Genomic DNA, 27471 nt, shown 5'->3' on the forward strand with positions numbered 1-27471 from the left:
AAACAAATCTTGCCGAGCATGCGTAGTTCACTGGCGGACCGGAACTGGTTTTATCTATTTACTACTGTAATATACATGTGTGTTGATGAACACATTTTAACTATCAGTTAAGCACTTGTTGTTTTGATAGAATGGACAACGCTGCAGCCAACAGTGAACCATATGTTGTGTATCCTTTAACTTTGGGAAAGATAAAGTTGATAAAATAGCCAACTAATTAATTTTAAAGGATAGTTTCGTTCTAGCGTGACAATATGACTGAGCAGGCCAAATACCGGGTGCCACTTACACGGTGCAGTACATTGATCACACTATATTAATAATCATTTGTTCAGTACCACAAAACCATTCATCTGGACCACAGGGGTTCTTTGCAAAGAAAATTAGGAGTATCCGTCCACGAATCAAGGGATGGGGAGGTCTAACCCGTAACAAGTGTTCTGTTGTTACAAGTTATACCCCATCCCTTGGTTCATGGACGGATACTCCGAAAGGCTAATTTTCATTGTATCGAACCCCATTGTCTGGACCAGGGCCGTTGTAAGGAGTGTACGTTATGGGCGACCGCCCGGGTTGGGTTGGGTGGGGTATTTTAGTATGGGAACGTCCGAAATGATAAAGTACATGAACGTTACAAATATCGGCCAGTTTCGACGTTAAAACGCGTTAAAACGAAACCCAAACCGACCTTAGTCACCCTAACCGAAACGTATCCAAGTCAAAATGTAACCAGATTTAAACATGACCCAAACTCGCTTTAAATAATTACATTAATTTAGTGTATTGTTTCATATGACAGTTTTAGTCCTGATGAGCAATGGAAATCGGCAGACGCAGTGGAACTATCTTATCGTATGATCTAGCTCCAACGTACATTACGAAATACGTCTACAATTTAAATTAAGTATCATTAGAATTTATTTATGTTGACCTTTCCTGTGGAGAAAATTTTACCAACTGTTTTGAACCATTATTGATGACAGTTTCATTGGTTTTCGCCACAACAGTTAATCAGACTTTTGTTGTCACCGATTCTGTTGACAAATTACGTACCGTATATATAAAAAAGGAACAGTACTGTGTCAAGAAAATGGTCAATGGTGGGATCTCATATGAACCAATATTTTCTCAGTCATCAAGTGTTTTAACACTGCATAGATATTATACTAAATTGATGGAAGACAAATCATTCAAAAAACAGGTAACAACAATTGCTGGATTGCCCGATTCCTTTCCTGTAGAGAAACAAATGCTGGCCATTGTGGAATACTGCGACGAAATGCCAACAATCTTTAAAAAGCACGGAAATTCTAAGAAATTGGAGTCATGTGTAAGGACAGACCCAAAAATTATTCAGAGAGCTGCTGAAATGGCAAACCACTAGAAAGTCAGCAACATTTCTACAAAACTTATAGAAGACAACAGTTTCACAGCTCCAAAATCTACGAAACAAATAAACGACGAGAAATTCAGAGACCGCAAATGAAAACGTGAAGAAAATATGAACTCTTGAATAAATATAGCTGATGATGTGGTCAGTGTTTTAAGTGAGTTTCACAATAATCCAGTCATCCAAGAAATAATTTTGACGAAACACAAAAAACCTGTTGTCATTGTTTATAGCAACCAACAGATGGATGATACGATCAGAAATTGTGAAGAAGATGACGGGAGTGTTCTAGGTGATGAGAAAACTTTCAACTTGGGACATTTCTATGTCACAGTCTTACAAAAACCGATGTGTGATAAGCAATAGAACCAATGATTTTCTGGTAATGTTTGGGCCGTGCATGATACATTATGATGCCAAAGAGGAAACTTAAGGGAAATTTGTCTCACACGTTAGCGATCGATTTGGACACAAAGCGCGATTAACCATTAGAAGTGGTGAAGAAAAGAGCATGACGAATGCCCAGAAAGCCAAATTCCCTGAGGCAAAATTTTTGTTATGTACCAAACACATTCATGACAATGTACGACAACAGCCTCAAGAAACTGGGGCATGTGTGGTGGCCTGTTAAAGAATACTCCATATCATTTTTGGAAATAATTTTGGAATAATATTTGCCTCGGATGATACAGAATTTGATTCAACATGTCAGAATTTTGAACCCTATTTACAACAATTTCCAGTTTTCAAGTCATATTCCAGTTTTCAAGTCAAAGATTCGTGATGGGCAAAATCAACACTTATGTTTTCCATCCATTACGCGAAGGAGTAATCAGTGCACCAGTAATAATAATAATAACAGTGACCTTATTTAAAGAGGGTGACACAATTAGCTAAAAACTAATCTACCTTGAGGCCCTCATACAAAGGAATTTATTTATTTAAGCTGCATCTCTGAAGCCACTGGATATATTGGGTTTGGAAGAAGGAAATAGAGTGGGCATTCCTAATCTCAACTGGAATACTATTCCAGAGCAGAGTTCCAGAGTATTGGAAACTTTTTTTTAAATAACTCCTTATTTGGTTTGGGAATTTTATACTGTTTGGTAGACATGGATCGCAGGTGGGGAGTATTACCAGGTAGCCTATACTGGAATAGTGATTGTAAATATTCAGGAGCACTATTATGAAATATCCTGTACATTAATTTGGCTTTTCTCAGAAAGATTCGGTCTTTAATAGGTAATATTTTTAACCTACCAGCTAAACTTTCCTTGCTTTCTTTCTGGATTGATATTAGCCCAAATGCTCTTTTTTGAAGATGTGCCAGCTTTGCTATGTTTTTATCATTTGAATTACCCCATACTGTACTACAGTAGTCCAAATAGGGTTGTATGTAACTGTTATAAAGTAGTTTTCTGTGCCTTTCAGGGAGAAAATGTCTTATCCTACTGAGAAGCCATAAACTTGAATTGACTTTTTTACTGATATGTTTGATATATTCAGTCCATGATAGGTTATTATCTACCAGAACACCAAGTAGTCTGTCATGACAGACCATTTGCAGATTTGTATCCTTCCATGTCAGACATAGTTCATCACTAGTGAGCCCATCAACCATAAGTTAAAGGTGGCAGTTAATTGGGACAGAAACAAGTTCCCAGAACTTAGTGAAGAGATCGGAACTGTTATGAAAAACCAAATTCTCTTTCTCAGATGTGCCATTTATAGCAAAGGAGACTGGCATCTAGCACCTTCAATGTAACAGCATTCCACAACTAGTATGGCATGGTATGCCACAAATGGAGAAAGACAGGCATATACACAAATTTATGCTGGCAAAACCACCAACAACAACAAAATCCAGTTATATCAGTGCCAGCAACCTAGACTTTAAGTGTCTCAAGGCCTCTGAAAATGTTGGAAAAAAGCCAGGCCAGCGAATATGGCCAGCATCAGAATGGACTAAAAATATTATAAATGACGAATTGGAGAAAGTAATATACTTACACATTATTCTTTTTCACCATCTTAATACCGAATCAATATAATAACAAATCAGGTTAATTATCTGGAGTGTGTGTGTGCATGTGAGAGAGAGAGACAGACAGACAGACAGATAAACCACTTCTTTATGACAATAAAATATTTGCAACATTTGTTTTTGGTCATTTATTTATTTTATAGGTCATTTATATGGAATCCTGTTAGGGCCAATTGCTTCATCTCTCCATTGTGTAGTATTTGGCCAAGCGATGAAGTGATGCGATGGAGTGATTTGTCATTTATTTCTTAACAGATTAAAGTCGAAAGATATTATAATACTAGTAAATTGCATTGGTATTTATTATTGATCAACCCGACACAAGAACGCGAGGTTTTTAAAAAAAAGATCGGGGAAGGGAGAGCGTTGTCATTTATAGGTGAGACGGTAGCACCCCATCTGATACAATTGTTAGTGTCAGTTTTGACAAGTAATTTTATTTTGCAATACAGATATGTATACCTCTGATGATTAAAACCTTTTTAAAATAAAAAAATAAAAAACACAAAAAATAATTTCCGTTGCATCTTTATTTCCATTGCATGGCATTTTTCCATTGTGTATTTTATAATATTTCCATTGTATTCCATTTTTCCATTACATATTTTAGTCATACCAGCTTGAATCAGCTGTAATAATTTGTTTCTGTACCACTTTTTGTTAAATACTATTGCTTTTAAGGAGTAATATAAAATATTTAGCTGTATTAAAGTCCATGTATTGCTACAAACTTATTGAAAAATCAGAGAAGCTGAACTTTAAAAATTAAACACCTTTAATCCACCCAGATCTAAAGTAACATTTGGTAGAGATAATTAATATCTTATAAAAAAAGCTCACTGACCAACAATTTTCTTGCAGTATGTGCTCTTGCATCAGTTTGCATGGAAGCCCTATAGAATGCAATTATTGTATTAATCATATTTATCGTTTACCAACAAGTGAATTGGAAATATTTGATGACTCACATGAAAGTAAAAAACCCACCTAAATTCAATTTAAGTTATGGTGCTTCTCTCTTTGTATTTTAAGTTTCTTTTTATCCTGATCAGTTAATTGTCACACAAACAGAATTGTGTGTACTATCACAACTTCTACATGCGCATTGCTTTGATCTTTGATGAAAAGCTAATTATTATTACAAAGGCACTTGCAGACAGTCGTCTTACTGTAAGGGCAATTGCAATTGTTTGGATGGTGGCCTGGAAGAGGGTATATGAATTGCAATTCTTGCATATGAAACACAGTAATTTCTGGAAAAAGTTTACATTTTCAATACGTAAATACACCCAAGCATGTATTTGTGTATAGAGTGTAGCAAACCTGTTATGTGATGTCAGCAGGCAATAGATTGTGATATCTGCGGACTATGGCAACATAGAGCCTGTGGAAACTCTAGTAAGTTTATTTATTTATTGAATTATATTTTTTTCATAAAAATTAGAAGTAAAACAATTGACAATATTTATTCAACATCTGATATACTACCGGTATAACATTATTTGCTCTAAAATGAAATCAGTACTAATACTACATGTACTACTATTCTTGTTTAATGGCCATTGAGTTAATTTAATATGATTACAGTATGAGTTAAATTATCTTTTAGAAATGATAAGTATCCTGACAATACACAATTATTACATTTTGTAATGATAAGTATCCTGACAATACACAATTATTACATTTTGTAATGATAAGTACCCTGACAATACAAAATTATTACATTTTGTAATGATAAGTATCCTGACAATACAAAAGTATTACATTTTGTAATGATAAGTATCCTGACAATACAAAATTATTACATTTTATAATGATAAGTATCCTGACAATACACAATTATTACATTTTGTAATGATAGGTATCCTGACAATACAAAAGTATTACATTTTATAATGATAAGTATCCTGACAATACAAAATTATTACATTTTATAATGATAAGTACCCTGACAATACAAAATTATTACATTTTGTAATGATAAGTATCCTGACAATACACAATTATTACATTTTGTAATGATAGGTATCCTGACAATACAAAATTATTACATTTTGTAATGATAAGTATCCTGACAATACAAAACTATTACATTTTGTAATGATAAGTATCCTGACAATACAAAACTATTACATTTTGTAATGATAGGTATCCTGACAATACAAAAGTATTACATTTTGTAATGATAAGTACCCTGACAATACAAAATTATTACATTTTGTAATGATAAGTATCCTGACATTACAAAATTATTACATCTTGTACATATTATCTAAATCTTTGCGATTTCTTTTTTTTCTCATATACTACTTACTTAATGTACCTTTTAATTTTTCAGTCATGTTTACAAATGCTATTTTACTTTTAGGTATACAAAATACATATATAGAAAGAAGAGGAATGGTGAATTGAAACTAGAGCTCATTTGTGAGCCCTGTAAAAGACATTTAGCAAAGGTAAGGTTGCATTTGAAATGTTTGTATTCTTCTACGTGATAAATATACAAGATTACAAAAATTATAAATTAGATCAATCCAAAAATGTATGCATCATTTACAACTTTATATAAGTTTATAAGTAACACCTTTAAAGTTAATTTATAGTTATACTTTTTTGTACAGTCAGTAACAGTGAACACTGCTACTTCTGATGATAGTGACATGAGAGTAAAGGAGGTGGATATTGAGAAATTGGCTGACAGTTCACCACTTGTCATTACAAGAGAGAGGGATATCAACATGAAGAATGTCTGTATAAAACTTAATCTACATAAAATTTAGCAATAGGAAGTGAGATATTGGAAAAGAATAAAATATTTAAATGTTATATCATTTTGCATATACTGTATCTTGTTAAGAATGAGGTAATAAGGAAGCATTTTGTGTTGTCTTCTCATGTGGCACATATATATCTTGATGTTTTATATATGGTAGTCATTTAAAAATGTTTTATCTGAATATAAAACAACATTTTAACATGCAGGCTGATGCCACAATGCCATCTTTAGTTCTGCAACCAGTATCTTGTGTGCTGTATTTACTTGAGACCACTTGCCAATTCTTTGAAACAGCTTTGGCAAATTCAGCAACTTGGATATTTACAAGAAAGATCTGAAACTGAAGACATTTGTTTATGCCAGGTTTGTTTTTGGGAACAAAATCAGTCTTGAAAAAAGGCAATTTAACAATTATGTAACCTCAGCCATAAATATACCAATGGATGACCATTTTAACTTTTTTTTAAAAAACTTTTTTGTTTCAATACATATGGTGAATTTTCAAAATTCAAATCCTGATTGACACAAGTTTCCTTATGCAGAACTTCTTAAGAAAAAATGTTACACTTACCAGGCGTCTTATTTTTTGTGACACAAATGCAACTTTTTATTCTGCAGAGAGTAAAAGGCGGTATTTGGAATGCAGCCTTGAAAGTTCTGCGACACAGAGAACCATTTCAGCAGCTTTTCATGATTCATGCCTTCTTGAAGTTGGATCATGAAACAAAACAAGTTGCCATGGCATTTATATTTATATCCAGGAGAAATGAACAGGATTACAAAAAAGTCTTAAAGTTAACATATGAACTTCATATTTCTTTGTGCTTGTCAAAAAAGTTTGATTGAAAAGTTTACAATTATAGGAAACAAATATTTAATAGAAATAAAACACAATAAATAGAAACAGGTTATTTTTTTAATTTTTAAATATATATTCTGAGACAATAATTAAAGATATAATTACTTTCAGGTATGTCAGAAGCTGAAAAAACTAATTCCAGGAGATCCACATGTCGAAGAATTTGTGATTTATTTTGAGGCAGACCTGTAGATTGCTGTGAGGGATTTTTTTTCCTGGGAAAGAATTAGCTGGTGTTATTTCCATGGGTTACAAGCACTTTGGACAAAGATGCAAGTATGTTTATATCTTATTGTGTTTTGTTTCCTTTATTCATATGTTTTTGTAGTTGTTATTATTAACGGCGATACAAGTAGTTTTGGTGAAGACATTTACTTAACTATCATTTATAATATTCAACATATTGTTATATTTTCCTGCCAAATGTAACTATAAATATCAGAGTTAAGAAATGGCAGTAACAATTCAGTATTGCCATGACAACTAGAGTTTTCATTCTCTTCTGGATCTTGGATGGGTGAGCAATTATATAGAAAGGGAAGACATGTTTAAGTTCTGTAGGAAATTGTTTGTCATACCTTTCCTTTCCACTGAGCACATAGAGCCAACATTTCACTATTTGTGTCAGAAGGCAAATAATTAAATGAAACCCTGTATGGGGGCGGGGTATATTGAGGCAATGTGGACAAATGGCAGTTTATGGCAACCAGAAGACTGGAGTGTTTACATGCATTCAGTCACAACAAATAATGAAGTTGAAGGAATAATATCTTTGATTTACACTTTCTGTAATGTCAGAGTGGTCAAGTGGTCTAAAGTGTTCACTGTTCCAGATCACTATCTTCTCACCTCAGTCTGCGTGGGTTTGAGTCTCAGGCTTGGTTAACATGGGTACAAGAGAAAGCTTGCCAGTAGCTTCTCGTGGGTTGGTGGTTCTTCCCGGGGTTTTCCGAGGATCTTCCTGAACCAGTTATATGGGTCGCCATGTGTAGCCTAACCTGTGCCAAAAAATGGTGTTAAAGCCTACAACAACAACAACATGTCAATATGAAAAATTACTGGATAACAAAATATCTGATAATTACAAACTGAACCTTTAACTGACTATTATTTTTAAATGATTTCAAACTGACATCTCACTGGCAGCAAAGTAGCTTCCTAATCTGTCATGATAAAATTAATTTTGTAATAAACTTATAACATCAAACAGACATATATCCTAAAGAAAATTAACACTATTTTTCTGTTACACCCTTATTTCTACTTAGGTTATTAAAAACTATTTCATTTTTAACAAAGAAAAGTAATATTTTTTTTTCCCCTCCCAGGTTGGCACAGAAGGTTGAATGTTAGATCCTGTGGGATACCACCATTCTACCTTCTGATCAGGAAGTTCTATGATGAGGCAGCATATGTGGCTATCCAGATGAGGCTGGTGTCGGAGAAAAAAACCTAAGAAAATACCCAAGAAGAAATAAAACAGAAAAAGATATCTTAATACTGGGATCATGAATACTGACAAGCTTTTAAGTGATTGTGGTCACGCATACGCAACAACTGATGGGTTTTTTGTTACACAGAGAGAGAGAGGCACCATGATTGATTACTCTTTTGGAAAGAACAACTTGTGTTTCTTTTATTAATTGTGTATGTACAACATACGAACAATTTCATAAATCTATGAGTATTATTGGAAATTTTCTATGTTTAAGTTCGCAAGTGAAATGTAAATTAGTCACACCGCTATTCACATTCAGAAATACATATATGGTATGCTCTTGCTGTATAAACACGTTTTGTGTTTGATGCAATAAAAGTTTTGATATGAACTTCATAAGCCAGATCTAGTTCACAGTTAATATTTGTATAGTTATCTCATTTTCTCTATCAGACTATCTATCTATCAAACTATCTGTCTATCCACCTATCCATCCATCCATCCATATTGATTTTTATTTTCATCCTACGACTTGCAGATGGATTTAGTTTACAAATTACACCTCTTATGTAAAAGTCATACAGGTCATGTATGCACATTTACTGATATTAAATTTACATATAAATTGTTGTTTTTACATTACATAGTAAATTTGTTTAACCAAAGTCTATTAAATCCTGATTATTTAATGATCTGCACCTAGACTGTCATCAGGAAATTTCCAGATGAAAATGATTTATCATTTTGGGTTTATAAAGTGGTGGCCAGATACTAAACTAGGTCAAGAAAAGAGCCTGTCGTGTCCAATTGTCACAATATATCAACTTGTATATGCTTCATTGTGACATCACAGCACACGGTGCATGTAAATAAAGACCTTCCAAATGAATATGGATGTATGAGGATCCCATTAAAGACCTTCCAAATGAATATGGATGTATGAGGATCCCATTAAAGACCTTCCAAATGAATATGGATGATAAGGATCCCATTAAAGTGAATAATTGCTATTAAAAGATATGTAGAATCATATTCAGAAAATGATTACTAAAATAATCGGTGTTGAATGCAAATATGACCTGCATGACCTTTACAATAGAATAGTATGCTGAGCTATAGAATAGTATGCTGAGCTATTCCAAATTAAATTTGTTTGAAGGGCTCTCAATATCAAAGGAAATTTCAAAAGGCCAAGATGTTGTTACCATATAGTCAATGTATCTTTTCACAATTTTCAATCAAAAGCAATCTAAAAACATCTTTGTTTATTCACAACTTACAGAGAAGAACTTTCAACTTATGAAACTAAAACAGTAAATGTTGGAACCTCAGCATGTTGGGTCTTGTTTTAATTTGAGTAGGCTTTTGGGGTACATTTTGACTTGGGTACATTGTGGCTGGTTTTGGTTTTGGCTCATTTTGACTTGGGTATCATGTTTCAGTCTGAGAACATTGTTACCCATTTTCCATGTGTGTTACCCCCCTCCTTTTTCCAACAATAGCTGGGACAATCAGACTTTGAAAGATGAAGTTTATTCATTGAAAATGAGCATTTTTAAGTTTTAAAGGTATGTAATAAACTTAACCAGAATGATTTTTAATGCTTCAAAATGAAAATGATACAGTCTTAACATCAACTATAAAATGCAGCTTGAATTTTACACAAAATCATAACCAATGTTTGTCTGAGGAAAATGTTAAATACTTGTGTTACAAAATGTATGTACTTATGAATAGTCATCCCCTTCCCATACACAGGCATACACTTTTGCCAAACCCACTCTTTCATGATATGTACTTTACAGACGTCCCTATTTCTTTCCAAGAGTGGGGGGGACTGAAGTTTTTCGTTTGGCTTTTATGGGTTTAATGCCATTTTACAGCACATTATGGGCTAAACATGGTGGTCAGTACATTTGGCAGAGGAAGAACCTGGGATGAATAACCAATTCACTGGATGGTACTGGCATGCTTTCTCATATACCCACATTGTGGGCACAAAATGTGATGCTTTCCTGGGGTTCTGTTTCATCCAGCACAAGCATGTAAGGGTCTTGATCTGGAATATTCATCATTTTTGTACATATCTTGTTAAATTATTTTCTTGACATAATTCTTCAGAGACCTCAGTATTCCATTTCCAACAAGCAAAGAGGCAGAGATAGCACACGGAACACTCAGCGTTGATGCTGAACCCAAAAGAAGCAGTGTCAAGAAGACAATGATCCACAACGATAATGTGTTACACATGTAAAAGTCATCATAATTCGATTACATCTTGTTTATTCATTAGAATATCTCAGTCAGTGGAGAATCCAACTTGCAGCAAAGGGTCACAAATTCTGCTTTAACCATGGTGTTATTAGCTATTTTGAAAACACTTGTGTATTATTGGGAACTTAGTAAAATTCATCGTCAATAAATAATCGATTTATTTGTCCACATGTCTTGCCAAAGCTGAGGCCATTTTATTTTACAATGGCTGGAGGTCTGAAACAGCTGGAATGGTGCAGAATGGCATTTTTACCAAATAGATTAAAAGAAATTATAATTGATTATATGGTAATTATAATTGATTATATGGTAATTATAATTGATTATATGGTAATTTCACTTACAGATGCTTATGATTTTATTTCAGTGGAACCTTTGCTAAATGTGACAGATGTAGCCAGGCATGGGGCTGATTACGATTGTAATCATAATTGAATGCAATCAATTACAGTGAGCAATAATCATTGTGCTCATTTAGCATGTTAATTTGAATGTAAATAATTATCAATAAACATTTACATAGAGTCAGAATTGTTTAATCATCAGTTATACAATGTGTGATATCTGCCCATAGCAAAAAAAGATAACAAGCAAATACATAGTGATTGACACATCATCCCCCTGTACTTGTAATGATAATCATGGTTTCCTTAATTGTAATCCTGGTTTCCATAATCATAATCATGATTTCCATAATCATAATCATGGTTTCCTTAATTGTAATCCTGGTTTCCATAATCATAATCATGATTTTCATAATCATGGTTTTCTTAATCGTAATCATGGTTTCCTTAATTGTAATCCTGGTTTCCATAATTGTAATCATGATTTCCATAATCATAATCATGATTTACATAATCATAACCATGATTTGCATAATCATAATCATAATTTCCACAATCATAATCACGATTTCCATAATCATAATTTCCATAATCATAATCATGGTTTCCTTAATTGTAATCATGGTTTCCATAATCATAATCATGATTTCCATAATCATGATCATGGTTTCCTTAATTGTAATCCTGGTTTCCATAATCATAATCATGGTTTCCATGATCATAATCACGATTTCCATAATCATAATCATAAATTCCATAATCATAATCATGGTATCCATAATCATAATCATGATTTCCATAATCATAATCATAAATTCCATAATCATAATCGTGATTTCCATAATCATAATCATAATTTCCATAATCATAATCCTGGTTTCCATAATCGTAATCTTGATTTCCATAATCATAATCCTGGTTTCCATAATCGTAATCATGGTTTCCATAATTGTAATCATGATTTCCATAATTGTAATCATGATTTCCATAATCATAATCATCAGTGACAAACAACCTGTAATCATAATTGTAATTATCAAGCATCTGTAATCAACTCCATGCCTGGATGTACGTAGCATCCAATGTTTTATGTACTGGTTAATTAAATCATTGTGTCATTTATTATTATTATTATTATTATTATTGTTATTATTATACCTATTATGAATTCTGAAACGCTTTAACAGTAAAGGTATAATGTTTTATTTGAAACATATCCAGTTATTTAGTGTGTGTGTGTGTGTGTGTGTGTGTGAGAGAGAGAGAGATAGAGAGAGAGAGAGAGAGTTAGAAAACAGTTTCCCAACATTTTCCATGAAAAATATCCTTCATCCAAGAAATAATAATAATGATAATAATTTTGTGTAAGGAGTATTTCCAAATGAGTATTTCCATGAGCCATGATTGTTCCAGAGGCTTGCATGTGGGTTTTAAACTGATGTCTGACTGAAACACTGAGAAGAAAATGCTGGGATGGGTACATTATTTTTTATTTTGGCCAAATTCTTCTGTTATATATTTACTTGCTAGGTAAATGGATTTAACACTAATATTATAGTGGTGTAATTTTTTTTAAAGTAGTACCTACTTGAAGAGTACCATGAAAAATTGCATACTGCCGTATTTCTAAACATACCATCATATGTAAAACTCTGTAACACATTTATATCAGGAACCAACTATTTAATGTTCTGGGCACATTTTTAAAACAAAAGCTGTCAATAGCTGAAAAATATCTTGTCTAGATTTACAGATAATAATGTATCTGGAAACAAATATTATCTTCAGACAAAAAAAATAAGATAGCTCAAAAGAAAATAAGATGGCTCAAAAGAAAATCTCACCCTGAACCACCCTTAAAAGTTAAATGGTCAGTACCTTGTATTACATGAATTGCTGTGTATGTGTGTATTGTTGTACAAGTTCCAATCTAAATTGGATAATATAACTTCAGTATAATGTACCTACCAGAAGATCATTCATGTTGTTGTTGTTGTTGTAGGGTTTAACGCCATTTTTTAGCACTAAATAGGCTATACATGGCGGCCAGTATTAATGGTGGAGGAAGAACCCGGAAAGAACCACCGACCCACGAAAAGCTACTGGCAAGCTTTCTCACATACCCACATTGGATGAATCCGAGACTCGAACCCATGCAGACAGGTGAGATGGCAGTGATCCGTAACGGAGAGTGCTTTAGACCACCCGGCCACTCAGGGCCCCAGATCATTCATGACATTCATGCAAAAGTGCTAGAAAGATATAATATGGATATATCACTAGTTTCATATTAACTGAGCAAATATTTTATATATAGACTACCACATAGACTTAATAATTTTTACATAAAATTTACACATATATTGGTTTGATTATAAATTTATTTCATATAATCATGTACCCAAACATAGCATTTAGAATTAAGGGATAGGTGGTTTTCCTCTGGTGTTATAAATATAATGTACACATCTTGCATTTCTGAAAGGAAATCTAGTTGGTCTGTACATAAAACTGAATGAGTTCTTATATACCTAGGGTTGTTACCTCCATCCTTTATAAGGAATTAGCACATAGTACAAATAGTATGCAACAAGGTCAGAGGTGAGGACTGGAGGTGCACTCAGCTGTATGCACAGACCCGATAGATTTCTGCTGAGAAACGCAAGATATATACGTTAAAATTATAATTATAAATTGACACCTATATACCAAATGAGATAAAAGCACATATCCCATGATCTCATTTTATGTTTGGATGTATGATTATATGAAAGAAATTTATATAGAACTTTATCAATATAATCAAACTGGTTTGCAAGTTTACATTCATTACCAGCAGAAATTAAACCATGATGGGAGTGATGGCAGCTTTTGACTTGCTTACATACATCAGTGGCCCAACCCACATGGCCATGTGCTCATCCCCCTAATCCACATGGCCATGTGCTCATCCCCCTAACCCACATGGCCATGTGCTCATCCACCTAACCCACATGGCCATGTGCTCATCCCCCAACCCATACGGCCATGTGCTCATCCCCCTAACCCATATGGTCATGTGCTCGTCCCCCTAACTCACATGGCCATGTGCTCGTCCCCTAACCCACATGGCCATGTGCTTGTCCACCTAACCCACATGGCCATGTGCTCATCCACCTAACCCATATGGCCATGTGCTCGTCCACCTAACCCACATGGCCATGTGCTCATCCCCCTAACCCATATGGCCATGTGCTCATCCCCCTAACCCACATGGCCATGTGCTCATCCACCTAACCCACATGGCCATGTGCTCGTCCCCCTAACCCACATGGCCATGTGCTCGTCCCCTAACCCACATGGCCATGTGCTCGTCCTCCCCCTAATCCACATGGCCATGTGCTCATCCCAAAAACGGGCATGGAGCTAAGTCCATGGAAAGGACATGAGGTGTATGTGAACTCATTTACCAGGCAAAAAGAAATTATCTTGATTATCTGCACACATAAAACCACATAAACAGTAAACTCTGTATATAACAAGGACTATGGGACCTCAACAGTCCTGTAATTACATCCATATTTCATTAAGCCTGTCATAATATTATTTAAAACACTAGAAGATAATTTGCAACATGCTCTCCTTGTTATAATACTGGCATACTTGTTGCATGAAATGTAACTTCTTTTCTTTTTCAGACATTTTGAATCTCACGAAGCAAGATTTTTACGTGTCAGTGTAAATACTTTCTTTGACCATCTTGGACTGGTTGTGCAAACAATGGAAAGATTTGGACCACCAAGACTGAAATAATGATAGTGGGAACCAATCTTCATTTAAAGGCAGCAGTCATTGGTGGAAAATAGAAATAAGAATTAAAGTTAAAAGATGCAGTGTTATTTTACCCCAAGAGATTGAAATTATTGTTGTGTTAGGGGATGGAGGACATTTGATGTATTTTTGAAGTTTGTGATAAAGGATTTTATGGGATATTCATGGCTTGTCACGGAGTCCTGTAATTAGGGGGAGATCCTAGTGGTTTTGTCATTAGGTCCTCCAATTATGGGGAAGTTCCTAGTGGTTTTGTCCTTGGGTTCTCTAATTAGGAGGAGATCCTAGTGGTTTTTTCATCAAGTCCTCTAATTAGGGGGAAATCCAAGTGGTTTTGTCATTGGGTCCTCTAATTAGGGGGAAATCCATGTGGTTTTGTCATCAAGTCCTCTACACATGGGAGATTATCATAGCTTGTGAACACTATTAAAAGTCTGTTGTCTGTATGGCTAGAAGATCATTATTGTATTGAATGAACACACTACTACATCTCTAATTAAAAAGGAACAACCACTGTTCTTTTGTTTACAACTCCTGATTGCATTAAAATTAAAACATCTGTATGTGAAACTTAGTTAATAAATATTTCTATATGAGCTGAGCTTAGCATTCTGTACTTCTAATAATTCTTATTTCATGTCATTCATTTTTGCATTCACATATGTTTTTAAATTTTGATATTAATACTCAGTTTAACTCATTTTTTTTCTTTCATCCATCTATTCATTTGTTTGTTCTCTTGTTTACACTATTTCCTGCATTGGTTCATTATTTCATATATTCATTCATTTTTACATAGAAAATGCTGAAATGATATCACCAATTGTATTTTTTTAGTATTATAGTAGTTTAGTCCAAATTCAGTGTTTTAACAAAATGATATAGAAGACCCATAGAATATTAACTGTGATAAATATCATAATGCAGATAGCAATAAAAATGATGCTTCATTCCTGGAGGGGAAAAACAAGAACTCAATAATATTTGAATATGCACATGGAATGGGATAATCTCAAACCCTTTTTTACAAAATTAACTTATGTAAAATCTTTATCATTGAAAAAAAACATCATTATTGTCCATCTCTGTTTAAAATAAATTTTTCGGTGACAATGCCATAAATGCTTGTCACAATGATTTTCATTTTCCCTAAATTTATTATGAATAGTTTAGATTTTGATGAAGTTCATCATTGATAATAAATTGTGGTACACATTATTTTTAACAAAATGTACAATTTCATGTGATATTTTGGGCTAAAAGTTACCTTGACAAGCTTGTGTAATTTTAATTTTGTTATTTCTTCATTTCTTTTTTTGGTGTGCAAAGAATCACCTTTACTATTCTTCAGGAAGAATATACACAACAGAATAAAAGGTAAAAGTATAGGGTGTGAACCAACTGCCCCACTGCACAAGTTTACGAGTGATCATTACTTTTGAGCCTGTGCACTGTTTTTGCAATTATTGAGACAAAATGTTTAGTACGTTAAATGAATATTTTTTTATTGGCAGTTTCAATGCAGTAACTGGTTCCAGAAAGGAATTGGTGCACACCATCTGCTGTGAAATGGTTTTTTTTATGTTTGTTTGAAACTCAACAAACTGTAGTGACAATACCTGAGTGAATTTTTGCAAAAATTTTTTAGTTCACTATTTGGTTCATTTTCCAAACTATTTATTTGGACCATGCCCCCTTGCTGTGAGACAACACATTATTTGCAAGAAATGGAGAGCACCTAACAGAGGTAACAATGTGAAAGGGTTGGTTGTTATGGGTTTAATGCCATTTTTCAGTAAATGATAGGCTATACATGGTGGCCAGTATATTTGGTGAAGTAATAAACCAAGAAAACACTGTGAAGAGCCACTGACCGATGGGAAGCTACTGGAAAGATTTCTTACATACCCATGTTGGCCCAGCCAAGGTGATAAAACCCATGCGGAGAGACGTAAGATGTCATTGATTTGTAAAGGCAAGCATCTGAGATCACTCAGCCCCATTGTGAAAGGAATCGAAGCTTGAGGCAAAAAGATCACAATAAACAACCCATTACAGTTAGATTAATAAGTCGGCAGGTTTTTGATAAACAGCTTTGATGTAGTTAGAAATGAAGTACCTTATCAAAGGAATACCCATCTTCCCCCTATACAAGAGATAGGAGAGAACTGTACCACAACACATCCATACATAATGTTGCAGGTGCCTGCAGTCAGAAGTGTTCTGGAAACACCTAAGCACAAAACTTCACCAAGGTATGATAAACAGATTGAAAGACAGACAAATGGACAAGGGTAGCTATATATATATATATATATATATATATATATATATATATATATATATATATATATATATATACAGTGAGGGGCATAAAAGGTTGACAAGTAACAATTTATATGCATTTGGAATCTACGAGTCATTTTCCCTGTATTAATTACGAAGCCTGCATTAAACTACCATAACAATCCTTGACCTATCTATATACTTAACCATATAATAAAAGCAATACATCCACCTTGTCAATTTAAACAGAAGGGTTTGGGCTTAAAACTCTCAAATATTAAAACAAGTTACCAGTGTTCACTTATCAAAGGAGAATTAAATTATCCGAATAAGAACCCAAAATAAATGCGTTATATGTTTTAATTCATTTTCTTACCAGAAATATTTATGATTTGCATTGATAGTAAGAAATGATCCATACAATAATTACTATGATGAGAAAGGAAACAAAAGTATGCACTGATAATACACAATCAACAAATATACAAATGAAACAACATTGAATTTGGTCAATTAAATTATGACATATACCGTATTAACAGTAAAATCACTTACTATGCAACAAATACTGTGACAACATGTAAATCTGTTTAGGATTTTTTGTTTTTAAAAAAAAGTCATTTAGGATAAACAAATAGCTACTCTTCTTAGCAACTTGATTAAAAATGAGCAGGATCCTCGTGGTTTCAGTTCTCAAAATTACCTCCCCTATAAAAAGGAGACTCTGTCTTTGTGGTTGACAATCCATGGAGTTGTTCACTGACAGGGCTATTTTTTTGTGGTTGACAATCCATGGAGTTGTTCATTGACAGGGCTATTAATTTATAAAAAGTCAACATTGGGCAACAAAAATATCTTTAATATATCTTGGGCTACATTCTAATAATGATAATTAGATGCACAAGATGGAAAAGAAATCTAAACGTTTAGTGCACTGAACATTTGCTATAGGTTTTAATTAAGAGCTGACCATTTCAGTGATTGACAGCTATTTCAGGGGAGATAATAATGAATGTCTATTATTACAGGAGCTCTCTCTCTCTCTCTCTCTCTCTATATAATGTTTTTTCACAAGTCAAACAGAGCTACAAGCTGCACAGATCCAGATCTACCACTGCATAATATTCCAGAAAATCTGGGTCTATGCAATTTGTTGAGGCTAATTAGTGAAACAAAGAACAGATCCTGATCTGCCTGTGCATTATGCAATGGCCAATCTGTATCTATATTGTGGCAGTCTGATATAAAGTATAATCTATACCATGCTACAAATTGATTAGCAGGTCATTGAAAAACCCATGTTATATTTTAGACAAATGAAATAGTGGTACCATCTATACTCCCATACAAGTAAGATCCAACTGCAAACGATACAGACCCAGATCTGCTGCCACATAATGCACCAGAACATCATGTGATTCGTTTTACTAATTAATCTTAACAAACTGCATATACCTAGATCTGGCAATACATTAGGTGATGGCAGATCCAGTCTATGGAGTCTGCAAATGATCTGACTTGCAAGGAAGCATATATGATATATTGAAAATTAACATAAAAAATAGTGTCACACATTTTTTCCCTTCAGTACAACTCGACATCATAATGACTCATTAGTAGTTAATAACATCTTACAAGATGCTGCTACTGAGGTTAGAATGGATAAACTATCTTACAGAGGGAAGGACAAGATCCATCTCTTACGTTTGCAACTAACAAAGTAGTCATTTACCAAAATAATGTTTACAGCAGATTATTTCACACAAAATTAGTTGTATAATTGTATAAAAAAATTATTTTCCCTTATTTTAACATTACATGCATCCCTCCATTTAAGCTTTTCCTGCCGATTTTAATGTAACTATGTCATGGATTAAACTATAGTTTTACAGCATTTTGGTTGTTCAAGTAAGCTTCAGAGATACGCTGACCACTGAATGTACATGAATTAGACATCTAGGAATATAACTGTGGAATATTTACTGATTATTAACAAAGCACACTGATAATGAAGCACACGAATCTTGGATATAATGATATTAATCACAAATGAATTTCGAAATTAGTCTGAGAAAAATGTATTATCATAAACTGTACTGGTACAGGATACTTAACTGCAACATAAATATTATTTTGTCAGCACACACGTGCTCTCAACAAAATCATTGAAAAGCCCACCCAACTCTTAAAAGTTCTCTTTCACATTCTCCATTACTATTTCTTACAAAGTTTTGCAATATGGTATTAGACACAGTTATACTAAAACAGTGTACAGCTGTAATATAAACAAAGTTTAGTGCAGTAAGGAATGACTACTAAATATGAAAGAGTCATCGCCATTCCAAAGATTACCCCAATGATATTGCATCTGCATTTTGCATTGTAGTAATTCTCATAAGAAATTACAGTATTAGAAATAAACAAAAATGTACTAAAGATAGACTGAACTTCTAGGAATTTTGCATTAAACTGCTTCATTATCACAAGCGAAGCAATTGGCTATTCATAATGCTTGATAATAAATTTGATTTCTGTTGATATGTGTAATTCTTCAGGATTAAAATTAATTTTGTTCTGCAAGTATTGCATGAGTTTGGAATAACGAACACAAAATGAAATAAGCAACAGACTAAGACAGATATAAAGGTTACCTAAATCATTGCTGTTGAAAAACACGATGTGGACCTTAGATACAAGAAATCTTTTCAAGTCCTTTATGTAACTGCATACCTTCATTCCAAGTGTAGCAAGTTAAAAATATTTTACTCCATTCACTTTACATACACATTAATTTATGAAATTGGAACTTTTTTATCTTTAAAACTCCAGGCAAGAACTTAAGCCTATGTGTCCAAGTGAAAGAAATTAAACAAAAATTACGACTTCAAAAATTATCTTTTAAAACCTTATTTTTACTCTTGCAATGAAATTAGAACTTAATAAAGTCAAGGTTCTGTAGATACAAAATACTGGTTCATGGTTTGGTATTTTTTGATGTTTTTAAGGTCCAAGGGAAGAGTATGTTCTACACTGGGACTGAGAAAGCTTAGTAATTTATAGTATAGGATCAATTCATATTCAATTTACGTTTAATATTTTAAATCAGCAAGAACAATAAAAAAAATACCAGTTGTGATAACTGTTCATGCATCCTGAAGTTGCATTTACCATCTTGACTCACTATGTCAAGTCCAAATGCAAACTATGCAGACCCAGATCTGATGATACACAACACTAATCAGTAGAATAAACAACATAGACCCTGATCTGCTGACACAATGCTAATCAGTAGAACAAACAACAGAGACCCTGATCTGCTAACACACAATGCTAATCAGTAGAACAAACAACAGAGACCCTGATCTGCATTATGCTATAGTAAATCAGGATCATTGTTGTTTTCAGTTTGACTCAACTCACAAGGAAGTATGTATGGCAGATATCGAGTTAGAAGCACAGTGAAAAGATACTGAATCATGATTATGAGAAAAAGGATACAACACTTTTTAAATATCTTCAACTCCTCAACTGCTTAATCTCTACAAGTCTTGAGCAAGAACAATGAATGAATATCTAAAAACAATGTACATCATGTATGCATTTAAAGGTTAACACATTGCACATTGAAAATATGTCATTCTGTACACATTTGCCAAAAAATACATTGAGTAAGATATCAATATGTAATTTTTATTTGAAAATTTCAGTTGCAACTTGTAAAGTTTGGTTAATTTTAAAACTCATTAAAAATTCTAAGAAAGCAAAACTATCAAATCTGTAAATATCTCAGGTAAATAGCCACTCTTGATCACCACATAATTTTGAAGATATTTCTGTACATTACTCAATATAATGCTCCCTCTTTACACCACTTGGGGAACCATCAATGTCACATATTATGAGAACATTATAATGAGGAATGTTATAACAAGGATGATTCCTATATATATATATAGTGCATCAAGATCCAAAAACTGAGTATTTAATGAACCAAAATAACGTTATAATTGGTTCTCATGAGCCAAAAACAAATATATCACAAATTAATGGAGCAAAAATGCTGCTAATTTGAATGGATCCATGACCATACAAGACAGTCTACAGAGAGGTGTTATAGTAGGGAACCACTGTATTACACCCATCACAAATCCTAACCCAAATCAACATAAAGTTTCCAGAGAACTCAGTGTCTTGTATATGAAGGACTAAAGTAGCTGAAAAAGGAAACCCTAGTATACCATGATACAAATTATATGAGTATGAAGACCAAGTATCAGATGGAAATATTTTCTTTTTATGTCACAAGCGAAATCACACATCCATTTAAAACGTGAGGAATTACTGATTTATTGTGGTGATTTCCTAGTAAAAGTATTTTCTCTTATTCTTTACAAATACAACCTCCGTGGAACAATATCCATGAGAGATAACAACAGATCTAATCATTCACCTAAATAGAATTCGTTCCCTTCAAAATGAACTGAAAGGTGATTGGATCAAAATATACCTTGTCACTAATTTTAGTAAGATCATAAAGTTTGTTACTAATATTTGTAATTCAAACTATATTTAGTAAAAGAGAATGGACACTGTGCCATAATCATGAAGAGATTGAAACTAGTGAACATGAAACTGGTGAAACTTTTTGGAATGATCTTAAATGATTACAAAATTAACTCAATAATGACTCTGCTGTTCTCTCTCTCTCTCCCTCTCTCTAAAAATAAAAAATTGGTGCACATAGATTCTAATTGTATACATGTGTATTAAGTGCAAATATCATTAATTAATAAATGTGAAAGGGTGAGAAACATACATGCATCCATAATGCAGAATCAAAGACCTGTAATTCATCATGATAAAAGAATGACAAATATTTCGTGATACGGAAAAAAATTGTGACTGTATTAAGTATTTCAGTACATAAATAACAATTATATAAAATGACTGTAAAGTTGTTTTCCTAAAACTTATAAAACATGAGACAAAACTTGAAAGTTATTATATTTCTAAAGTAAGTTTATAATGTTAACTTGTGCACAAGATGTTACTGTGCAAAAACTTCAAGGAAACTTAATTAAAAATGAAAAATAAAAAAAATTAAATACTAATAAATTCCAGTGGTTTTAAATGAAGGCAGCTGAAAACGAGTTAATAAAGTGTTATGGAAAACAGTAAAATGATGTATGAATTCAACAGGTATAGGGCTATTCAAAACTATAAAATCATGCCTGGGTGTGAACAAAAAGTATGAAATTTACGCCCAACCTTTAATACCTATATAAAAATGTCTGTGTGTGTCTGGAACATTTCTTTTAAAGCAAAGATGATATATTTTAATTGTAAATTTACAATTATATAGCTGGTCATATCAGTACAGTGAATTGGACCAAACTGAATCTCGATTCTTGTAACAAATCCAGCAGTATGCAAATCTTCATTGTATTTAAACCCCAATTATGGTTTTCCTGATATGGTAAATATCCAGGTTGCATGTATATATATGTGTCCAAAGTAACAATACTTTGCTATAAAAACACTTAAATAATATCCATTGTTTTAATTCAGACCTGAAAATACTTCGCAACATTAAGGCGACTTCTGAATTTACATCCCAAGGTTCATACCTGTAACCATCTCTGCACTTTGACAAATCAAAAAGTGATTTTGGGGCTTTGTGCCAGCTAAAAGCCATTGCAACCAAACTATACTGGTCTAATATGAGATAAGTAATTTTTCAATGTTTGAAGCTGTTAAACTGGTTCATGTATTTTAGGGGAGTTAACTGATGGAATCCAGAAATTGTTGGCATAAGGCCCAAAAATATTATCAACCAAATGTCAAAGCTCAAGGAGGCTAGCAAAGATGATTCAAGAGCAATTCATCAGCTGCCATGTACAACCTTGGCTAGCAAAGATGATTCAATAGCAATTCATCAGCTGCCAAGTACATATAAAACTGAGCCAGGTATTGAAAAATGATGCAATGACCATTCTAAATGATGATAAAAAGCACAAAACATGATTATAAATCCCATTTAAATTAATAACAGTCACAGACTTTCAAGACCAATTATAAGTAACAAAAATACTGTTGCCAGAAAACCTGGTGTGTAAAAATATTGTCCCCATTTTTAAAAAAATTAAGAGACAGCTGTATATCAACATGCTTCTTTTTTTAAAAAAGGAAACATGTCGGCAATTTTACATCTATAAGCTAAAAAGTTGCTGCAGAACTTTATAAACAGCATTACATGGTAACCTTGAAAACAGGTAACTGTTCCAAAAAATAAGTTACTATACATCGAATGGCAAATCAGTACATCCCGCTACCTATAGAGAAATATGGAATGAATTCATTAACCTCTCAACTTGTTTTTAAAAATCAGAACTGGTTTTTAAAAGTCAGAACTTGGTTTAGGGGTTGGGGTTGGAAAAACTTGAGAGTTTGCTCCCTTTTGTTAGTTTCACATTGCATCATTGGCAATAAAATAAAAACTTGGTGTGATTTTGAGTGCATCAAAAGCAATAAAAATCAGAGCAAAAATTTACTTTAATGCATGCTTCAACTGTTTTACACCGGTCAACGTAAGTATCTAAAAACCTGGAAAGATTCACCGTTATGGGCAAAGTTCGGGGGGGGGGTGTAGGTATCTATTCATGTTAAGCAAAGTTAGTTTGACTTTCCCGTGTTGAAGCAAATTTTCTCTGACAAGAGTGACTATTTCACCCATACTGCTCCATAGTGTGCAAGTGTGACCCTTGTTGCCAAAATTGCATTTCTGACACCAAAATCAGAAAGACTTGAACAGAATGCTGTCTCACCTGCTCCACCATGGCATAATCCAAGGCATAGTAACTAGAGCAAGAGAAGCAGCTCACTGTCACGATTTCAGAAGGTCACTAAGGTGATAACACACACACACCAGTGTCAAACTGAACTAAATGTTGAAAGCTAACGTAATTGCTGGAACATAAAAATTAAGTCTCACTGACCTACTTTTGCTTGGTTGGGATATATCTGCCATTTTAAATATACCCATGAAGTTTCAAGACTATACCTACAATGGTTTCGAACAAACTAAGTAAAATGAAACTTAAAAATTGCAGGATCATGAAAACTAGGTCACAAGGACCTACTTTTGCCTGTGGCAGTTGTATTCTCCAAGATGAATGCACACACCAAGTTTCATGACAGTATATACAATGGTGTCCGAGAAACTGAACTAAACGCAACTGAGCTAAATGCAATAACTTGACCTTGATGCCAACAACAACAACAATGACCATGCCTGAGGTGCAGTGATCCCTATGTCTCACCTATTCTTCACAGGCAAGACAAAAAGGTCACCTCTGACATCACTGTCAACTGAAAAAGTGAGCCTTGCACGTGATTAAATACGAAGAGCAGTAGAACTTTCAAGAAACAAGGGAAACAACTCCTGTTCCTCTGAAAATATAGAGTCTCATATAAAAGGTTGTATTCATTATGAAATTGTGCATTCATCATATCGTCAACTGGCCATGAGGAATCTTATCATTGGACTGCAACTTAAAGCTCATTTCTGGATTATCGGTACAGATATCAACGGTTAAGTAGGTTGTCCTTGCATCATGAAATGGAACTAGGCACTTTCCACTAGCCGGATTATATAGCTGTGATACTTGATTCTGAAAATAAACAGTGTAATGTCATCCAAACTTATGATCACCCTTATGTACATGTAAATGCAACAATGCTGATACCAGAATAAAATGGCAATGCAGGTTGTTTTTAAGTTGGGTGAATGAATGCTTGGCTAGCTCAAAATATGCTAAAAATGTGAATGAACAATAACATCACAAAATGAAGTTTGTCTACAATTTGCATAAAGTAAACCATACCCAAATTTAGATGTTCTAAAAGTATAGTTATTATGGTCATCATACAAACCCTACCAATGTGAAAAAGAAAACTGTATGCTTTTAACAAATTAGAATCTTAATATAAATAATTATCCAATACTTTATTTGAAACATTACAGCTCTTTGGTTGAAAAATGCTTCCTAGAATTATCTTTCTTGTCATGTGACATGCTGAAGTTCATTGAAAAAACAAAAGGCATGATATTTATCCAATATATCCTGTTTTCCAAGTCAGAATGTTTGGAATCTCTGCATTATACTACCCTAATTCACTACAGGGTTCTCTGCATTATATTACCCTAATTCACTACAGGGTTCTCTGCATTATATTACCCTAATTCACTACAGGGTTCTCTGCATTATACTACCCTAATTCACTACAGGGTTCTCTGCATTATACTACCCTAATTCACTACAGGGTTCTCTGCATTATACTACCCTAATTCACTACAGGGTTCTCTGCATTATACTACCCTAATTCACTACAGGGTTCTCTGCATTATATTACCCTAATTGGGGGTGCATGGCCTGGGCCTGACGTCCCACTTGCCAAAGGAAAGTGAAGCGTCTCTCATAGCCTCTCCTTCCCAGGTGTAGTGATCGCCGCAGGACCACTGTCTCGCTCTGCGGGGCAGGAGGTTACTTGCATATGGCCTCTCCTACACTATTGTGTCCACAGCAGCACCTTCACGTGGTGCCCCCTGTTTTAACAGAGCTTGCTGTGTGGCGCGACCGAGTACCCGGCGGTATAACTGGGTGGGCAGACTGGGCTCATTAGCCTTGGCAGGCAACCAGTCTAAGAGAAGGGAAACTCTGACCCCAAACCCGGGCAGATGAAGCTCGTTAGCCTTGTCAGGCAGTTCATCTAGGAGAAGGAAACTCTGATTCAAAACCAACCAAGTCCCATCCATTGGATTATGGCTCCACTGCCTTGTGGATATCTTCGGGAGAAGGAAAGGCTACGGGAGTAAACCCAGACAGAAAATCAGGAGTGGGCCCCTAAGGTGGCTGGGGGTCGACTACGGCCTCCTTCCGGCAGCTCCTGCATCCAAACTGGTGCCAAATGTCATGCTCAGCATTCCTTTGGACCCCACCAGCAAGGACGAGAGGGGGATCCTGATGTCTGGGCAGCCCAGGATCTCCATACTCCACGCCCAGGCTTGCGCCCTGGAGAGGACACTCCAGTCTCGCTACTGAGTGAGGAAACAACACGGAAGCTGACAGTTTACGGGTTATAAGTCCCACCCGATTGGCGTAGGGAAGGGGCGCCACGGGTCAGCTTTGACGGTGGGAGGGATCATCGTGTCCCACTGGCCAACTATCGCCCGCCTCAAGCCGAGCAGCCCCCAGTCAATAAGGTGTTGACCCGCCATCATCTGCCTGCTCCAGTGGGTGTCTGGAGCTCAGTGTGTTGTTCAGCATGACAAGCAGATGGTAATTCTACACCAGACAAAAGAAACAAGAAACCAATAAAGAAGACTCCAGCTCTTCGATTTGCAAGCTGGAATGTGCGCACCATGTGTACAGGCTTCTCCGACGACCTCAGAAAAGTGGATGACACCAGAAAGACGGCCATCATCGATATAGAACTCACCAGACTAAATATCAGCATAGCTGCCCTCCAGGAAACCAGGCTCGCCTCTAGTGGCTCCCTCAGAGAGGAAAACTACACCTTCTTCTGGAAGGGTCGAGAACCTGAGGAGCCCCATCAGCACGGAGTGGGCTTTGCCATCAAAAACAATCTCCTGGCTTCAGTTGAACCTCCCACAGGGGGCACTGAGCATCTCTTGTCCATCCGCCTCACCACTGCTTCAGGTCCTGTCAACATCATCATCAGTGTCTACGCCCCAACCCTCACGTCATCAGAAGACGTGAAGGATCAGTTCTATGGGCAGCTGGACGAACAGATCAAAGGATGCCTCAAAAATGAACCACTATTCCTCCTCGGCGACTTTAATGCAGAGTAGGTGCGGACCACGAGTCATGGCCTACCTGCCTCGGATATCATGGTACTGGAAAGACCAACAAAAACGGCCAGAGACTGCTGGAGCTATGCACCTACCATGGCCTGTGCATTACAAACACCTTCTTCAAGTGTAAGCCACAACACAAAGTGTCATGGAAACACCCCAGATCTCATCACTGGCACCAACTCGACTTGGTCATCACCAGGCGCTCTGCCCTTAACAGCGTCCTCTCCACCAGAACCTACCACAGTGCAGACTGTGACTCCGACCATGCCCTTGTGAGCAGCAGAGTGCGACTACAGCCACACACGCTACACCGCTCAAAACCAAAAGGACGTCCTCGCATAAACACTGTGCAGATGTCAGTCCCTGCCAA

General features: G+C 34.9%; 3 protein-coding genes across 4 annotated transcripts in view; 2 read left to right on the top strand and 1 right to left on the bottom strand.

The window, feature by feature from the left end:
* Nucleotides 1-12: 12 nt before the first annotated feature.
* On the top strand, nucleotides 13-15534 carry LOC149776123 (EKC/KEOPS complex subunit LAGE3-like). 2 transcript variants are annotated; one of them, XM_089942377.1, is made up of 3 exons: nucleotides 13-169; nucleotides 10632-10760; nucleotides 14806-15534. In XM_089942377.1, exons 1-3 carry the CDS (start codon nucleotides 132-134, stop codon nucleotides 14918-14920), a joined length of 282 nt encoding a protein of 93 aa, XP_089798503.1. In that variant the 5' UTR covers nucleotides 13-131; the 3' UTR covers nucleotides 14921-15534. The 2 variants fall into 2 exon arrangements, with proteins under 2 accessions (XP_089798503.1, XP_089798504.1); XM_089942378.1 differs by lacking the exon at nucleotides 14806-15534 and adding an exon at nucleotides 11152-11323.
* On the top strand, nucleotides 175-10625 carry LOC149776124 (uncharacterized). Its single transcript, XM_089942376.1, has 5 exons — nucleotides 175-292; nucleotides 5806-5893; nucleotides 6059-6184; nucleotides 7184-7348; nucleotides 8401-10625. Exons 1-4 carry the CDS (start codon nucleotides 255-257, stop codon nucleotides 7262-7264), a joined length of 333 nt encoding a protein of 110 aa, XP_089798502.1. The 5' UTR covers nucleotides 175-254; the 3' UTR covers nucleotides 7265-7348; nucleotides 8401-10625.
* Nucleotides 15535-17570: 2036 nt separating the features above from the next.
* Nucleotides 17571-27471, bottom strand: part of LOC149776125 (polypeptide N-acetylgalactosaminyltransferase 11-like) — a 96872-nt gene continuing 86971 nt past the window's right edge. The window contains exon 13 of the mRNA XM_089942379.1: nucleotides 17571-24894. Within this exon, the coding sequence (XP_089798505.1) occupies nucleotides 24730-24894 (165 nt within the window). The 3' untranslated portion in view covers nucleotides 17571-24729. The remainder of the gene's footprint in view (nucleotides 24895-27471) is intronic.

The sequence above is a fragment of the Sinohyriopsis cumingii genome, chromosome 18 (assembly GCF_028554795.1).
Source record: "Sinohyriopsis cumingii isolate HCF-2022 chromosome 18, ASM2855479v2, whole genome shotgun sequence".
NCBI classification, from domain to species: domain Eukaryota; kingdom Metazoa; phylum Mollusca; class Bivalvia; order Unionida; family Unionidae; genus Sinohyriopsis; species Sinohyriopsis cumingii.

What these genes read in the sequence shown, in the direction of transcription:
- LOC149776124 (XM_089942376.1), top strand. Translation starts at nt 255, where the DNA reads ATGACTGAGCAGGCCAAATACCGGGTGCCACTTACACG. An exon ending in TACCGGGTGCCACTTACACG is followed by an intron (nt 293 to 5,805) that starts GTGCAGTACATT and finishes TTTTACTTTTAG; the next exon opens with GTATACAAAATACATATATA. An exon ending in GGGATATCAACATGAAGAAT is followed by an intron (nt 6,185 to 7,183) that starts GTCTGTATAAAA and finishes AATTACTTTCAG; the next exon opens with GTATGTCAGAAGCTGAAAAA.
- LOC149776123 (XM_089942377.1), top strand. Translation starts at nt 132, where the DNA reads ATGGACAACGCTGCAGCCAACAGTGAACCATATGTTGT. An exon ending in AACAGTGAACCATATGTTGT is followed by an intron (nt 170 to 10,631) that starts GTATCCTTTAAC and finishes ATAATTCTTCAG; the next exon opens with AGACCTCAGTATTCCATTTC. An exon ending in AACGATAATGTGTTACACAT is followed by an intron (nt 10,761 to 14,805) that starts GTAAAAGTCATC and finishes TTTCTTTTTCAG; the next exon opens with ACATTTTGAATCTCACGAAG.